The sequence below is a fragment of the Scyliorhinus torazame genome, chromosome 15 (assembly GCF_047496885.1).
Source record: "Scyliorhinus torazame isolate Kashiwa2021f chromosome 15, sScyTor2.1, whole genome shotgun sequence".
Classification (NCBI taxonomy): Eukaryota; Metazoa; Chordata; class Chondrichthyes; order Carcharhiniformes; family Scyliorhinidae; genus Scyliorhinus; species Scyliorhinus torazame.
Genome location: NC_092721.1, coordinates 166,632,148 through 166,651,229, shown reverse-complemented (window position 1 = coordinate 166,651,229; position 19,082 = coordinate 166,632,148). Strand labels below are relative to the sequence as shown.

Genomic DNA, 19,082 nt, shown 5'->3' with positions numbered 1-19,082 from the left:
TTTTCTATGTTTCTATGCATCTCAACATCATACTCCTGTGCTCTCCCTATACTCCTTGAATCGTTTAAGGTCTAGAAATCTATTTCCATCTCAGGTTTATTCAGTGAATTGGCCTCCACAACCTTCAGTGGTAGAGAATTCCCCAGTTTCAGAACCCTTGGAATGAAGAAGTTTCACCTCATCTCAGTTCTCAATGCCTATCCCAGGTTAGATGCTGCGAGGATGTTTCCCTCTGTGGAGGAAATATAAGAAAATAGGGGCAGGATTTGGCCATTTGGCCCTTCGTGCCTGTTCTACCATTCAATCTAATCACGGCTGAGCAATTCGCTACCACAGAAAGCAGTTTGAGGCCAAAACATAGGAGTAGGAGGAGGCCATTCGAGCCTGCTCTGCCATTCATTATGATCATGGCTGATCATCCAACTTAATAACCTGATCTCGCTTTCCCCCCATATACTTCAATCCCCTAAACAGCTATATCTAACTGCTTCTTGAAAACGTACAATGTTTTGGCCTCAACTACTCCCTGTGGTGACAAATTCCACAGGCTCACCATTAGAACATAGGAGGAGGCCACTCGGTCCCATCGAGTCTGCATCAACCCACTTAAGCCTTCACTTCCACCCTATCCCCATAACCCAATAACCCTTTCTACCCTTTTTGGACGCCATGGGTAATTTAGCATGGCCAATCCTGCGCGTCTTTGGACTGTGGGAGGAAACCGGAGCACCCAGAGGAAACCCATGCAGACACGGGGAGAACGTGCAGACTCCGCACAGACAATGACCCAGCGGGGAATCGAACCTGAAACCCTGGTGCCGTGAAGCCACAGTGCTTGCCACTTATGCTACCGTGCTGCTCATTCTCTGGGTGAAGAAATTTCTCCTCATCTCTGTCCTAAATAGTCTACCCTGTATCGTCAGACTGTGACCCCTGGTTCTGGACACACCCACCATCAGGAACATCCTTCCTGCATCTACCCTGTCTAGGCCTGTTAGAATTTTATAGGTTTCTACGAGATCCTCCCTCATTCTTCTGAACTCCAGCGAATGCAATTCTAACCGATTCAATCTCTCCTCATACGCCAGCCCTTCTATCCCAGGAATCAGTCTGGCATACCTTTGCTACACTCCCACTAGAGCTAGAACACCTTTCCTCATAAAAGGAGACCAAAACTGCACACAATATTACAGGTGTAGCCTCACAAAGGCCCTGTATAATTGCAACATGACAACCCTGCTCCTGTACTCAAATCCTCTCGCAATGAAGGTCAGCATATCATTTTCCTTCTTTACTGCCTGCTGTGCCTGCATGCATACCTTCAGCGACTGGTGTACAAGGACACCAAGGTCTCATTGCACATTCCCCCCTCCTAATTTATGGTCATTCAGATAATAATCTGCCTTTTAATTTTTGCTACCAAAGTGGATAACCTCGCATTTCTCCAAATTATACTGCACCTGCCAGTTATTTGCCCACTCGCCTTAACTTGTCCAAATCACACTGAAGGATCTCTGCATCCTCCTCACAGCTCAACTTGGTGTCATCTGCATATTTGGAGATATGACATTCTATTCCCTCATCTAAATCATTAATATATATTGTGAATAGCTGAGGTCCTAGCATAGGGGGGAGGGTGGATCAGGCTACTGAGCTGGGATAATCAGCCATGATTATAATGAATGGAGGTGGCATGGTGGCGCAGTGGTTAGCGCTGCTGCCTCACGGCGCCGAGGACCCGGGTTCGATCCCGGCTCTGGGTCACTGTCTGTGTGGAATTTACACATTCTCCCCGTGGCTGCTTGGGTCGCACCCCCACAACCCAAAGATGTGCAGGATAGGTGGATTGGCCATGCTAAATTGCCCCCTTAATTGGAAAGAAAGAAAGAATTGGGTACTCTAAATTTTAAAAAATGATTAGAATGGCCAAGCAGGCTTGAAGGGCTGAATGGCCTCCTCCTGCTCCTATTTTCTTTGTTTCTATGCATCTCAATATCATACTCCTGTACTCTCCCCATACCCCTTGATACTTTTAGAGTCTGGAAAACTATTTTCGTCTCAAGTTTATTCAGTGAATTGGCCTCCACAATCTTCAGTGGCAGAGAATTCCCCAGTTTCAGAACCCTTGGAATGAAGAAGTTTCACCTCATCTCAGTTCTCAATGACCTATCCTGTATCCTGAGACTGTGACCCCTTGTTCTACACCTGTGAGCAAGTGTTCTAGACTCCTGGCCCTAGCCAGAGGTAATAACACTCTTGCATCCAGTCGATTCAACCTTGTCACAATTTTGCACGTTTCAATGAGATCCCCTGTCATTCTTCTAAACTCCAGTGAATACTGGCCTAGTCAACCCAATCTCTCCTCATTCCACAATCCTGTCATCTGAGGAATCAGTCTGGTGAACCTTTGCTGCACTCCCTCCATGGCAAGTACATCCTTTCTTTGGCAAGGAGACAAAAATTACACACACTACTCCAGGTGTGGGGTCACAAAGACCCATAACAGCTGTAGTAAGCATCTTTGCTCCTGTACTCTAATCCTCTTGCAATGAAGGCCAACATACCATTTGCCTTCTAAACTGCTTAGCAGCGACTGATGTACAAGGACACGCAGGTCTCTGTGCATCAACATTTCCCAATCTATCACCTTTTAAATAATACTCAGCCATTCTGTTTTTCCTACTGATGTGGCTAACTTCACACTTGTCCGCTTTATGATGCATCTGCCATGTATTTGCCCACTCACTCAACTTGTCTAAATCACATCTGGAAGCCTATTAACACCCTCCTTACCATTCACAGCTCCAGCAAGTTTTATGTCATCAGCAAACTAGGAAATATTACATTTGGTTTCTTCATCAAAATTATTGATATATATTGTAAATACTTTGAGCCCAAGCACTGATCCATGCAGGACCCCACTAGTCACCTCCTGTGATTCAGAAAAAAGACCCATTTATTCATACTTTGTCCTGACTGCTGACCAATTCTTAATCCATGCCATGTGCTTTAATTTTGTACACTAACCTCGAATGTGGGACTTTCAAAACTTTCAAAAGCTTTCTGAAAACTCAATGAAATTAATTAGATAATATTTTTTCATGGTGTTTCTTGAAGGATAAACGTTGGCCAAGACATTACAGAACTCCCCCTGCTCTTCTTCAAACAAAGTGGGGAAAATGGGACCCTGGTTTAAGATTTTGCCTGAAAAACAGCACCCCTAACAATGCAGCATTCTCTCAATTCTACAACCTGTTTTTGATAAGAGTGCTTGAACCATGACCTATGGCTCAGGTGAGAATCAGTCAAGGCTAATGGTGTAGATAATGAATTTTGAATACGACCATACTAGGCTGTAAAATGCCGACCTATAGCACAGCAAATTTAGAGCTTAGAAGAAATTAGAGTAATGTCCAGAGGAACACTGGTAGGGGTAAAACAAAAAGAGAACATGTAACTCAAGGGAGTTGGAGATGAGGGTGGAAGGGCGGAACTCCCTCATCAGATGACAAGTTACATCTTGTATCCTATCCAGGACTGCACGAGAGTTGCTGAAACTCTGTTCATCCTGGAACCTTACAACCATGGAAAATTTCCAGCTCATCTATTTGGGAAGTATTCAAAACCAAGACTGACATATGAAAGAAAAGTAATATGCAAAAACATTGTATTAACTGACCTCACACAGTCATTCTAAAATATAATGCAACAACAAACTACGTTTCACAAGAGCCATATTGCGCAATTCAGGACATAATATCGTAACATTTCACTTTGTAAGATGACAGACTTCACTGTATCCCAATTTAAATATTTAAATTATGAGCAACATTCCTTTCAGGGTAGAAGAGGCATGAAATATGGGGGTGCAGAAGAGGGGGGGGGGTGAAAGAGAAGGAATTCCTAACGGTTATACAATTATAGAGTAGTTAGATATTTAGGTTAATAGAAACAATCACAAATGTAGGTATAATACCACAGTGGCCTAGAGAGCACATTTACATTAAGAAATTAAATGTGATGGAAACTTGTGCTTCTCCAATTCAAAATTGATCAGTATACAAAGAGATTGAATAGTGTCCTCTGTCTGTAAATAAACCACAACAGGAATCGGACAATCCATAGTTGTCGTGTCTGAATTGGTAACGAAAGCAGATTCAATAATATCTTTCAAAAGATAATCAGAAAGGAAAATGTGGAGACTATGGAGAAAGAGCAGGAGTGTTAAATTCTTATAAAGAGCTGGCTCAGGCATGGTGACCCAAATGGCCTCCTTTTGAGCTGCACAGTTCTATCATTTTATCACGCACGCGGATTTGCTTACCTCTTCGGCTGCAAATTTCAAAACTGCCGTGAAAGGCGTGACCTCCGGTACACTCAATCTGAAATACAACCAATCATTAGTACTGTCTTACTACCAGAACATGACTGAAATTCAATTTATTTTTCAAATGCCTGGATTGAGACAGTTTCTGGATGGAAATGGGTGAGAGGAAAGGTTTACACTACAGGCACATGGCCTCTAAACCAGCAATCTCAGGATCCAGGCCATGCCAGATTTCAGGTGGCATCAAAGGTTGCTCAGAGACCAGCTCACAGGCAGCAAATAGGATAACTAGGATAACTAGTCCACCGCCACACGGAATCAATGCAATGCCCAACCAAATTGTCCAGCTAAGGTCTTTTTTATTTTACTTAATTAAAATTGATGGGTGGCACATTCTAAAAAATGTCCTGTTTTGGGACTACTCCGGTTTTTGTAGTCAGATTTTGTAGCCATCTGGGATGGCCACGTCCCGATTACAAAATGGACACTTGCAAAGAATGCAGGGAAAATTGGACAATGCTAAGAAACAAGCAGGTGCAAGCTTGGTCTGTTGATTAGGACCTTAAACTCTCAAACAGGACAGAAACTGCCAAGCAATCTACATACTAATGAGCCATCTCCGGGGACAAAAGGGAAACATTTAGATACACAATGATAAGGCAGACTCCCCGGCGCCAGAAGAAGCTAAGACAAAGCAGACTAACAGTCACCAGGGCACGTCTAGCGATCAGGGAACCACCCCTCTATTGGAGGAAGATCGATACGACCGATTGGGAAAGAACCAATTAGTTGAGGCCAAGTTCAAGGCCCGCTCAAAAGCTCGCGAAGCCCTTTTTAGTATAAAAGATATTCCCCAAGGGAGAATCTTCCTTCTTTGGCTTTGGCTCTCAGTGAAGAGGGAGACCTGCCTACCAGCTGCAGCAGACCAAGTAAGTCCCAAATCAACGCACACTACGAGAGACGCTCCTAGTTGCTACCCTGTAAACAGCTCAACCCAGCAGCCTCAGAACCAAGCAACGGCCATTGTTCCTCTGACTGAGTGGGCACCCGAAGCTAAGTATAGGCTTTAGTAATAGTGGTAGTTTGTAGAGTTTATGCATGAGTAGATTTGACTGTGTGTAAATAAATGAGCATTGCTTTTGAACTTACTAACTGGTGTATCGAGTCATTGATCAGTATTCGGTTCTGAACCTTGTGGCGGTGTCGAAAGATACCTGGCGACTCTTGACCAAATGTAATTAAACAGAGCCAAATTAAGAGCCAACCAAAGAGAGCAACATTTACTGGCGACATCAGACGGGACCCGACTTAGAAGTGGCCTAACCAAGCAGAGAACCCAAAATTTGAATTGGAATCCAATTCGGAACAGAAAAACCACAAGCGTCAAAACAGTACTGATCAAGCCTCTGAGATTCGGAAGTGTGTTAATGCATGCGTACTAACAGGGATATAAGGTAAACCTGAGAGCTTTTGTTGCGTAAAACTGTCGGGAGTTTTGTAGGCCGGAAATTAGCGTAAGCCGTACCCGTGTTTACATCACCACTTTATCACCCCCTGTTCCAAATTCAGTAGAGATCCTAGTAGAGAAAATGGCAATGAAGGCAATGGAACGCCTTATGAACCCCCAGGAATTCGAGGTCGCAGCGACCAGTAGAGTAGGACATTGTCCCATTTTGGAAGATGAGATCAGGAAATATCTCAAAGGGAAAGGATGGCCCTTTTGGAGTGAATTCTGCAATAATGAGGAAACATTATTTCCTTGGGAACATATCCTTGGGATCGATTTCATGAGCTCCCATAACCTTTATTTTGACCCAGTTAACAAGTGTGATTGGAAAATGGCAATGGCAGCACAAGCCCCCGGGAGTATAAGACATACTTGGTGGGAGAACCTGTCAGAGATCCACAAGAAGACCTTAGGAAAAGCTCGCAAGCCGATGGCAATCGTGTCCTGTTTGGCACAATTGCGAGGCACAGAGGTCGTCGTTAGGACGCTCCGTAGAGAGATGAGGTGAGAGACAGAACCAGTGAGGTAGACGTGAGTGAGGTAGAGAAGCAGAATCCAGATTTAAAAGAGCAGTTAGCAGCAAGGGACAGAGAGGTGGATGATGCCAAGTGGGCATATCAGTCTTGTCTCGCGCATTTGAACTGTTTTCAGACGCAATATGACAAGGCCTACCAGGACATGCAACGTGCGGTCCTGGTAAGACAAGAAACAGTTGAGAAATTGCAGAAACAGTGCAATGATTTAAAAGCAGCCCTACGAGCACTCCATATTTCCACAACAGAACAAAGGCAGAGCTCCGTAGACCACGCAAAGTGCCGGAAGCAAATTGCAGAATTGAAATCTCTGCTTTCCGTTCAAAATGGATTTCAAAGTACATTCGGACCCCCATTAGATCAAGAAAACGGCCCCGACTGGCAGGAATTGAACAAGACTGCCCATTGATACGTTCATGGGACATGTACGCAGGAAAAACCACAGAAAAGGAAAGCGCCGCAACCCGCAACCGAACAGGCAGAACTCACCCCCATGAATCCTGTAACCACACAACGCAGGGCCGAAGGAGAAGCAGACTTCCTTCACACAACCCCGTTAACCGTGACCCAACTACGGGATGCGTGTGGAAGAATTACACCGTTCCTTCCCACATCCGACCCTCACCAATTTTTCGCTAAAGTCAGACAACAGGCAACCATGTACGGCCTGGACGAAAAGGAGCAAGTGAAGCTCACAGTTTTGAGCCTCGACCCTTCAGTCGTAGCAGCCCTTCCCGACCCACAGAATGTAGGAGGAGGCACACTCCAAGAGATGCACACAGCGATCCTTGATGCGATCGGCTTTAACAGAGGAGACCCCGTAGAAGGCCTCAATAAGTGTAGGCAAAAGAAGGCAGAGCACCCCACAACGTTTGCTGGACGTTTGTGAATTCACTTTACCGCCGTTTTGGAGAGTTAGCCCGCACCCATTTGTCCCCAGATAATATGGCCAAATGGACCCGAATTCTAGTCTCTCAAGCGACAGACGCAGGACAGAAAGCCTGCGCAAATTATGACCACTCAGATGTGGCCCACAATGAAAAATGGGTTTTGAACAGATTGTCCCGCGCTTGGGAGCAATCAATTGCAGGCAAAACTGCATTTATAATGCCCGATGAAGAGCAAGCAGAAATGAACCCCGCATGGGTAAATGAGGGCAGGAACAGCCAACCCCAGCCCAAAGCTCAGGAATGTTACAACTGTGGAAAGCTAGGACACTTTGCACAAGAGTGCAACGCGCCCCAGAAGCAGCAAAGAAACCAACAGACAGGCACCCTAAACAGGAATAGGGCAAAGCCGATCCATAGCGCTAGCGCACGTTCAGAGAATGCAGACATGAACGGCACCGACTGACAGTGCTCGGGCTCCCCAACTTGGGTCTGCGACACTATTTGGGACAAGTCCGGTAGACCGGTAGTAGCAGGCAAAGTCCGGGGACAACCCGTAGAATTTCTTTGGGACACACTCAATTCCTCCACGATGTTTCAGCAAAACATGTAGCCCACAACAGACACCATCACACTGAGCGGTTTTACAGGCCATTTACAACAGGGACACATCACAGCCCCTGTAGCAATACAGATAGGGAACATCACGACTAAGCACCTCCTAGTTTTAGTTGATCTGCCCCAGACAGCAGAACATATCCTTGGGATCGATTTCATGAGCTCCCATAACCTTTATTTTGACCCAGTGAACAAGTGTATTTGGAAAATGGCAAAGGCAGCACGAGCCCCCGCCACGCTCACAGTAGAAGAATACGTAAACAGGATTAGCTCAGTAGGAGATTTCTGGTTCGACCCTCGAGCCATTAGTGCAGACAAACAGGTTAGGGCAGTCCTGCAGGAACATAAAGCAGCATTTGCATAGCTCAAGCATGACTATGGCAATTTGGCTGGCTTTGTGAACATTACAGGTCCCGATCCTAAACCCCAGAAGCAGTACGGATTTCCCCAGGAAGCAGAGGGAGAAATCTCCAAAGTAACAGAGTTTGTTGGATCAAGGCGTACTCAGATCAGTAGCCTCCACAAACACACCGATTTGGCCCGTCAGTAAACCGGATGGATCATGGCGACTGACCATTGATTACCGGGAACTGAACAAAGTAACCCCAGCAGCAGCACCCACCGTAGCCACGAGTCCCGAGACCATGCTCAAATAGGGACTCCAGTCAAATTTTTTTTCCGGTTTTGGACATTAGTAATGGCTTCTGGTCCATTCCATTGGCTAAAGCGTGCCAGTACAAATTCGCCTTTACATTCCAAGGGCAACAATACACGTGGACGTGCCGTCCACAAGGCTTCCACAACTCCCCCTCCATTTTTACCGACAGCTGGCAAATAGTTTAGCAAAATTTTCCCGCCCCGATTGTCTGGTCCAGTACGTAGACGACTTGTTACGACAGACAGACACAAAGGGAGAGCACATTTCGCTTCTCGCCGAGCTCCTAGCGCTCCTAAAAGAAATTGGTTGCAAAGTCAACCCCAAGAAGGCCCAGATTTTGAAAGAAAAAGTGATTTACTTAGGAACAGTGATCACTCATGGTAAACAAGAGATCGAGCACAAGAGAATTGACTCGATCGTCAAATTGCCACTTCCCCACAATGTCTCAGCCCTCCGGTCATTTATAGGACTGGTTGGCTACTGTTGAAACCATATTGACCGTTTCGCCATTAAAGCAGCGACCCTATCCGACCTTCTCAAGAAACACCTTGGGAATGGCTTCCACAGCATACACATGACATGGACACTTTAAAAAGAGCACTCAGCACAGCCCCCGCACTACAGGTCCCAGATCCACTTTCCCCATATGCAATCGAAGTTGCAAGCACCGACTGAACCCTTTCGGCCGTGCTCCTCCAGGAACGCCACGACCAATTAGCATACACCTGATGCGTGTTAGACCCCGTAGGGCAAGGATTTTCTGCCTGTGAAAGGCACCTGCTCGCAGTTTTTTGGGCAGTACAATACTTTGCCTACATTACAGGACGCAATCCCATCACCATCCTCACAGAACACACTGACACAGCTATTGTTAGACAGCCGACTTAAAGATGGCACAGTCAGCCAAATACGTGCAGCCCGTTGGACCCTTCTTTTGCAGGGACGGGACATCACAGTAAAGAGAACCAAAACCCACACCTTCCTTGCCGATAATCTGCAGTATGCAGGCACCCCTCATGAATGTGAGGTCATCACCACGAAACAGAACACAGGCCCATTTATTCCCATGTCACCTCCCAGGAAAACAGGTAGTACACCCCAGAGGCCCCAGCCCACAGACACGTGCACACCCCTGAGGATTTATGTGGATGGCTCACCCACAGTGTTAAATGGAGAGAGAATTACCGGTTGCGGTATATATGTAGAGGACACGCCCTAAATGAAATTTCCTTAAAATTGCCAGGAAACGTCGGCTCGCAGGCAGCAGAGCTGGCAGCAATTGCATATATTGTAGACCACCCAGACTCGTTCCCGACCCCAGCAGACATCTATTCAGACAGCTTGTATGTCTGTAATAGTTTGACAGAATTCCTACCACTCTGGGAAACAAGAGAATTTGTTTCCACAGACGGTAAACCCCTACCCTCAGCCCCATTACTCCGCCATATCCTAGAGACAGCGAAGGATAGGAAATACGGAATAATTAAGGTTCGCAGTCATCACCGTTCTTCCCCCTCCCCCTGGAAACGTTAAAGCAGACGTGCCCTAGCGAAGGCAGGCTCTAGGAATGGTTATTTCTGGAAACCCCCCCCCGCCCCCGCCAAGACAATGGCTAAAATCTTAACACACCACATCTTTACAAGATGGGGCCTCCCACGCAGTATAGAGTCCGATAGGGCAGTATACAGTAGGGCAACAAGTTATGCTTTCCCTTTACAACCCCAGTTCATTCCTTTCCCCAAAAGTCACCGGACGTGTAATGAAAAACGTCCTCACGATTTTCGGCATTAGACAAAAGTTCCATATCACATACCACCTCCAGTAAAGTGGTATTGTAGAACGAATGAATAGGACATTGGCCAAGACAATGGCTAAAATCTTAACACACCACATCTTTACAAGATGGGGCCTCCCACGCAGTATAGAGTCCGATAGGGCAGTATACAGTAGGGCAACAAGTTATGCTTTCCCTTTACAACCCCAGTTCATTCCTTTCCCCAAAAGTCACCGGACGTGTAATGAAAAACGTCCTCACGATTTTCGGCATTAGACAAAAGTTCCATATCACATACCACCTCCAGTAAAGTGGTATTGTAGAACGAATGAATAGGACATTGAAAGCCACCCTCAGGAAAATGGTACAGCAGATTAACAGCACCTGGGATTCAGTACTCCCATTTGCTCTAATGTTTTTAAGAAACACAGTATCCACATCCACAGGATACACCCCCCACACCCTCATGACCGGATGCCCCATGAAAGGCACGGAGTATTTATTAGGACTGGATTTGGCCAGCCCCGCTGTTACAGCCCTCACGCATGAAAATGCGGTTAAACAACAGATACAGAACATAAAGGCAGCCCAACTCGCAGCAGCAGTGAGACTTGGAACCAGGAAGAAACAGAGCAAGGCTTGTTTCGACAAAACAGTACACGCCACTGAGTTTACAGTAGGGCAACAAGTTATGCTTTCCCTTTACAACCCCAGTTCATTCCTTTCCCCAAAATTTTCCGGACCGTACTCCATTTCAGACAAAGTCAGCCCCTCAGTATACAAAATAACCTATCCCAATGGTAAGTCAGCGTGGTTTCATATAAACCAGCTCAAGGCTTACGGCTCACAGAATAACCACACACACCACATCCTGCTCGCACCAGCAGACGATCATGCCCCGCCCACAGATGACATATTCCTACCCTCCCCCAACCACTCCAGCCCGTCCTCCGACGCAATTTCAACTCCGCCCCCAGAGGCACGACTCCGCCTCTCCCTTCATTCAACTGACAGCGACAGTGATAGCGATCATGATGACGATAGCCACGGCACACCACATTACGACTATACCCCTGTACCAGGCCCCACTCCCAGCGAATCTGAGCATAATTCTACTGACCCATTTGAGATCATTTATATCAAAGCCCCTGACCCAGACCCACCGCCCGACGATTACGGATTGAAGCATAGTAGCTCCAACCTCGACACACGATTCTGGCACCAAGACAATTCGTTCAGGCTCATCTGGAATGATGAGATGGACCCCAATTGGCCCCAAGCAGCTTTAGTACGGTTACTACAGTCAAGAGTTTGGCAGCCGGGAGAAGATGATGACTTAGAGTCTGACTCCCACCAAACAAATCCCTTTGGACCCTGTTCGCTATTGGGCAGTGAGGTGTCCAGATGATGGAAAAAAAAAAGGAACCAATGGAGAGATACGGTGTCCTTTCTGATGGAACCTGCACCATGTTTGTCCATTAGTGTTAACGTTAAGTGTTGTTCGTAAACTCGAAAGTTTTCACGGCCCCACGTCACCATTCCTTTAACGCCCCCCGGCTGTTAATGGAACAAGTTTGTCCCCAGAAAATAGTTCAGAGGAACTAGTTTGTCAACAGAACACGACTCATAGTTGCTCTCCTAATTCGAGAGGCAGCCCCCCACAACGACCGCATTCTTACCCGTTCTTGCCGGTTGCTCAGGCAGTGGAGAAACGGCATTGGCCCCCGCCCTGCCTGAGGACCCCCCTCTGGTCAGCTACGCTCGGGTAGAGCACATACGGCATTGATCACCGTCCTATCTGGGGATTCCACCCATTTCTTGCCGCGGCCCATACGCACCCCATTTTGGCTCGTTACGTTCAAAATTCTTTTGTTTGGTTTTGGCAATCCTTAGGTTGCTTCCCTATGCTATTTACATCCTCAAACACTGGGATGGTAAATCACACAGGCTGCGAGACGGCTCACAGTACGACTTATTGTCTTGTCCCAATATTCGGTTTTAAAAAAAAATGAGGGAGTCACAGATGGTGACCAATTATAAAGGGAAATTGACAATAAAGGACAGAGACACGAGATCTTAAGCAAGATAATAACATAAGCATAATTTATGTTCACAGAACCCCAGAAACCCAGAGGAAGACAAAGAAGACCGACAAAGCTGAAGACAGCCTTCGTGTTCACATGGATCTTAGCGGGATCCCTTCAGTTGCGCGCAGACGCTACTCCCCTGACCCCGACCACACAAACCGTAAATGATTCTCACCCCTGTAATACACGGAACCTCAAGATAACCATCCCAGAGACACCTAGCAATACCCCGACCTGGTGTGATAAGTTCATCGCCTGGTACTCACTCTCATATGTAGTCGAAGCACTCTTAGTGCTGGCGATACTTTGCAGCGTCGTGCAAACGTTTAGAGTTAGGAAATGGAGAAAGAGAGCATATCGCTCTCGCACCCCGGTATACAGATTTAGGTCCCCCATTTTCGGATTTCACCAGACCCCTGAACCCATTGGGACGGATTAAAGAGCATCCATTTTTCTTCATGTATTCTGTGGAATAAAGAGATGCAAACCTCTGTGTCTGACTGCCAGGCCAGAGAAATGTGTGCGCTGCTATTTTAGACAGTTTAAGATGTATAGATTATTTTTGGATTGTTTGTATTTTTGGATTGTTTGAATGAGGATAGCTTATTGAGAAATGTTAGAGGTTCCAGTTTTTTTATTTTTCTGTAATGCATGTATTAATGTCATAGCGCCCGGTAGAGTTTTATGATAATGAATGTATTTAAAATGGTTTAAGTAAAATTGTGTTGCATAGGATAGGACAGTTTGGAGCCTAAGTATGGGTGCTCTGGTGGTCAGAGGATGAAGATGACGTAGTAGTGTGATCCTTCACACTTCGCATTGAGGATCACAAGAAGGGAATGCAGCCATCTGGGATGGCCACGACCCGATTACAAAATGGACACTTGCGAAGAATGCAGGGAAAATTGGACAATGCTAAGAAACAAGCAGGTGCAAGCTCTGTCTGTTGATTAGAATCTTAAACGCTCAGACAGGACAGAAACTGCCAAGCAATCTACATACTAATGAGCCATCTCCGGGGACAAAAGGGAAACATTTAGATACACAATGTTAAGGCAGACTCCCCGGCGCCAGAAGAAGCTAAGACAAAGCAGACTAACAGTCACCAGGACACGCCCAGCGATCAGGGAACCATCCCTCTATTGGAGGAAGATCGATACGACTGATTGGGAAAGGACCAATTAGTTGAGGCCAAGTTCAAGGCCCGCTCAAAAGCTCGCGAAGCCCTTTTTAGTATAAAAGATATTCCCCAAGGGAGAATCTTCCTTCTTTGGCTTTGGCTCTCAGTGAAGAGGGAGACCTGCCTACCAGCTGCAGCAGACCAAGTAAGTTCCAAGTCAACGCACGCAACGCGATAAGACGCTCCTAGTTGCTACCCTGTAAACAGCTCAACCCAGCAGCCTCAGAACCGAGCAACGGCCATTGTTCCTCTGACTGAGTGGGCACCCGAAGCTAAGTATAGGCTTTAGTAATAGTGGTAGTTTAGTTTGTAGAGTTTATGCATGAGTAGATTTGACTGTGTGTAAATAAATGAGCATTGCTTTTGAACTTACTAACTGGTGTATCGAGTCATTGATCAGTATTTGGTTCTGAACCTTGTGGCGGTGTCGAAAGATACCTGGCGACTCTTGAGCAAACGTAATTAAACAGAGCCAACCAAAGAGAGCAACAATTTGAGACACTGTAAGTTATTGGTAAAAGATCAATCAATCTCTATATATTAATTTAAAACAGACAAAGACCTGAAGTCAGAATAAAGCTCAGTGGTGGAAAGCTTTGGGAACCAGAGGTCCAAAGACAGCTGCTCCTCCCAAGAATGTTTACCAGAAGCCGTGAGTCACTCACATCCCATATCAGCCAGTTTCACACTCACAATCCAAACAAAAAAGTTTACATCTACAGTTCCCACATTTTTAAGCTGTTTCATAGCCCTATTATTTCTTCTTTTCTACCATAAATATGATCAGCTCTGGAACGCTCTCTCTCTTTCGAAGGTAAGGGCAAAGTTCTGGAATTACTTGTAACTAAAGTTCTCTGACAATTTTGAAAGCAGAATGGGTAAAACCGAAGGTGTGGTGGTGGGGACTGGGAGAAAACGGAGATGTTCTATGTAGGGTACGTGTCAGAAAATCTTAAAACTGTTCTTTAATAATAATTTCTGAGTGTTTATAAATACCACAGTTGGAAATTACACTAAACATAGTCTTGCCAGTCTACAAGGTTATAATGTACTCAAATTAGAATTAAATGTCTTTGTTGCATATATTACAACCACTATAATAGCCTATTACTTGAACACTTAATCCAACAGATGGAATGCAAACAGACACAATACTTTAACGCTCTTACTGAAATACAAACAGTGCTTTTAGATTAAAAGTTTGCCCCAAAGCATGATACTGTGTTGAAAATAACATGTTCAAAACAAAATCATTTCCACAGCACAATTACCAACATAAATACTTTAAAAGCTAAACGTTTATATTTATTAAAAAAATAGTAATTTTTTAAAAATATGAAACATTAAAACAGCTCCAAACATCATAGAACCATAGAAATACAAACAGCACCGAATGAGGCCGTCCAGCCCATCGAGTCTGCACCGACCCTCTGAAAAAGCACTCCTCCACCCCATCCCCATAACCCGACCTAACCTGCACATCCCTGGATACTAAGGGGCAATTTAGCATGACCAATCCGCCGAACTGGCACATCTTTGGACTGTGGATGGAAACTGGAGCACCCAGGGGAAACCCATGCAGACACGGGGAAAAAGTGCAAACTCCACAGTCACCCAAGGCCGGAATTGAACCCAGGTCCTTGGCGCTGTGAGGCAGCAATGCTAACCACTGTGCTGCCCATATTAATCAGTGATGGATCAACAAGCATTCACTAAGGGGATGAAAAGTGCACCAAGGCTTTGGAGTAGTAGCTCCCATTGACTATTCTCAGCCACACTCACTTACACTTTGTAGGGCAACTTTGGATCCGACGTCAGCGTGATTTTAAATGTGACCTTTGACCTAAAGGAAAATCAGTACAGAATTAGCCTGTCTTCACCAGCTGCTGTAAGTCACAGTATTAAATTACATTGCTCAGGTTATTTATTATTCATATTATTGTTAATGTTACTGTTAACTAAAATGAGTTATCTATGTTAAGCTACTAATAGCAGTGCTTTCTTATCACTATTTATGCACATTCCCTTTCTACACAAAGACCAACATCAACACTACCGCTAATAATATCATTGGAACATAGGAATGAGGAGCAATTCGGAAGTAAGCAATTCAGCCCTTCAATCAGATCATGGTTGATCGCTTCCCGGTCTACCTCCCTGCCTGTTCCCAATACCCATTTTTAATCAGAAATATATCTATCTCCTTCTTGAAACTATTTAATGATTCATACTCCACCAAATATGGTGCAGCGAGAAGTAGTTCCTCCTCATCTCAGTTTTAAATCTACCGCCTCTCCACCTATATCTGTGACTTCTCATTCTAGACTACCCCACAAGGAGGAACATTTGGTCTACATTTACTTTATTAATCAATTTTATATACCTCGATCAGATCCCCATTCATTCTTCGCAACTCCAGTGAGTACAAGCCCAAACTGTTTAATCTCTCCTCATATGTTCTCCCTCTATGTACCCGAACAGGTGCCAGAACGTGGCGACTCAGGGCTTTTCACAGTAACTTCATTGCAGTGTTAACGTAAGCCTACTTGTGACAATAAAGATTATTATAGGTCAATCCTTTCATCCCCAAAATGAATCTGGTGAACCTCCTTTGAACTGGCTCCAATGCCACCATATCCTCCCTCAAATAAGGACACCAAAACTAGACACAATACTCCAGATATGGTCTCACCAACACCCAATACAATTGAAACAACATTTTTCTCCTTTCATATGCCAGCCCTTTTGCAAGAAACACTCAAATTCCATTTGCCTTTTATATGTTGTACCTGCATAGCGACTTTCTGATTCATTAATAATAATAACAATAATAATCATCATCACTTATCGTCACAAGTAGGCTTCAATGAAGTTACTGTGAAAAGCTCCTAGTCACCACATTCCGGCACCTGTTCGGGGTGGCCAGTACGGGAATTGAACCCACACTGCTGGCCTTGTTCTGCATTACAAGCCAGCTGTTTAGCCCACTGTGCTAAACCAGCCCCTTAACAAAGACACCCAGATCCCTCTACCCAGAAGCATTTTGATTCTGCTTTCCATTCAGATAATAATTTTCGTTTCTATTTTTTTAAAGTCATAATGGATAACCTCACACTTCCCTATATACAACTCCATATATATCCATCTGTAAACTCTATCTCCTCTTCACACCTGCTTTACCACCTATTTTAGGATCATTTGTAAATTTTGCTATGCAGCACCCCGTTACTTAGTTTCCCAGCTAGAGAAGGGCCCATTTATTCCAACCCTCTGCTTTCTGTCATTAAGCAAATCATTATTATATAAAATATAAATATAATAATTAGCACACAGTTAATTTTTTGTTGCATGCTTTAGGATCTATAATTCTGTTGATAGTTTATAAATTATTATAAATTAGTAGTTGCATTTCTTCAGGACATATTTAAACACTTATCTAGACACAGCTGACAGCTAATATGCAAATAACAAATAAGAATGGTTCTTCTTGGTCAAAGTGGTCGGTGTCAAATAAAGTGATTTAAACACAACAGATTTGAATATGAACTTCCCAGGTAAGGAGTCAAGAGTAGGTCATCAAGGGAGGGTGATAGGCAAGTGGGGTGTGTTAAGGGATAGATCAGGGACAGTTGGCAGAGCTTTGTTAGAGCCAAAGTTTTATAGGGGATACAGGTCAGATCAGTCAAGTAGTACAATATGAAATAGAAAATGCTGGATCAGGCAGCAGCAGAGAGATAAAGAGAGTTAATATTTCAGGTCCACTGCCTTTCAACCATCCACATTTTCAGCCTTACTTCTGACTTCCAACGCTCGCAGCCTACTGCTTTCGCAGCTGGTGGAATAGCTGAGCACGAAGGGGACAGGTCAGGGGTTGAGGGCTATGCTGGGAACAGCAGCAAACAATATTAGAGGAGGAAATCTGGGGGGTTACTGTTATAGACAAGAGGAGCTGATGACAGCAAATCCAAAGGAGAAACTGAAGAAGAAACTGAGCAACAGCTGGACCAGGAAGGGTGGGTGGGTGGGTGACAGTCCTTGGGGAGGGCAGCAGGTGAACCTGATGGACAATGTGAGCCGGGGGGTAGTTGAAGAGAAAGGGACATCAATGAGCCACGTTCACACTTATTGCTGCAGTGAGTAACCTGCCTTCAATGTGACTACTGTGCACATCGCTGTGGCAGTGACAGGCACAGGGCTAACACGGAGTCATGTCAGGCCGGCTAAAACGCCACCTCTGCGCGGCCTCTGCCTCTCCCTCCCCCGGGTCTCTCATCCCCCACCAGCCCGCTCACGCCGCGGTGCCGCTTCGCTCACATTATCCTTCTCGACCCGCTCCTGGAAGGAATAGCGCCGCCTGACCCGGAAGTGAACGCGCCGAGTCACCCGGAAGCGCACGCGCTATCGCACGTCACCCTTCGGAGGAAGGACTGCCTGCTTTCAGCTGTCTGCTCCGTATCCCGCCTGAAGTGCTTGGGATGAGAAAATAATGCTGCCAGTGAAATCGGAATTACCGATCGTCATTAGATTCATTTTTCTTTCCTATTACTTCTGTTCATTTTTCTAGGCTGCCGTATTCTTCTCCCGACCCCCATGTTTGGCAGGCATCTGTTTAGATGGCTAACACTAATGGCCCTCTGTTGGAAATTCTGGCGGTGAAGTGAATGTGAATTGTTTTTCATTATGGCACTTGTCCACTGGTCTTGGTGCAGTGTTTAACTTGTTCAAATGGATAATGCAAAATAAACTGGTATTTTGTTTGTAAAATCAAGGCATCTCCACTTCCCTGCTCCTTTGCCCAGTTCTCCCCATCTCCCATGCTCCATACTTGGTCTCTCAGCTGGCCAGAACTCTCACAGCCTGTTGATAAAACCAACAATCTGCTTGTCGATCAATTCACATCTGGACTCCGCAGGACCATTTCATAACTTGGGACATGCTATTTTTCAACCCCATCAAAAGAAGACCCTATATATCATTATGCCTCTTTGTTTTGTAAGGGCCCCGAAGAATCCAGCACGAGTTTTAAGGATACAAAATAATAACGTTTATTTACTATAACAATATATACATAACAGTAGCAGTAACTTCCCTTGCTACCTTCTCCTGGTTCCTGGACTGGCCAGCTTATTTATAGTAGGAGTTTCTCCACCCCCCTCATTGGGGAAGTTCATACTCCCATAGGATTGTGGGATAGTCATTAGTCCCCAGCCAATCGTCAGTAGGCAGGTTATAACATCCCCCCCCCCCCCCAAAGTCCAAGGAATCCACCGTAGGCCCTGGCGAAGGAAGGCGTCGAACTCGTTTGGCCGCAGGCCGGACGCCATTTGCACGCGGCGCTGGATCAGGCGGCGTATAACGAGACGGAGACCGGCGCTTCCGTGATGAACGGCGCGGTTGTACATCCGCGGCCTGTGGACCCGAGGATTCCCCCTTTGATTCATCCTGTGTCTCCATCTCGGAGTCAGAGTCTGCTGCCTCCGTCATGTCAGCGTCTCTATCCCCATTCGGTCC

The 19,082-nt window shown here is 45.4% G+C and overlaps 1 protein-coding gene across 2 annotated transcripts in view; it reads right to left on the bottom strand.

The window, feature by feature from the left end:
• The window catches only part of ufm1 (ubiquitin-fold modifier 1), a 70,573-nt gene extending 52,580 nt beyond the window's left edge, over nt 1-17,993 (bottom strand). For both annotated transcript variants that reach the window (XM_072477061.1, XM_072477062.1), the window contains exons 1-3: nt 17,886-17,993; nt 15,358-15,414; nt 4,325-4,382 (exon numbers count right to left, since the gene is read on the bottom strand). In XM_072477061.1, coding sequence (XP_072333162.1) covers nt 4,325-4,382; nt 15,358-15,414; nt 17,886-17,887 — 117 coding nt within the window. In that variant the 5' untranslated portion in view covers nt 17,888-17,993. The remainder of the gene's footprint in view (nt 1-4,324; nt 4,383-15,357; nt 15,415-17,885) is intronic.
• Between the last annotated feature and the right edge of the window lie 1,089 nt (nt 17,994-19,082).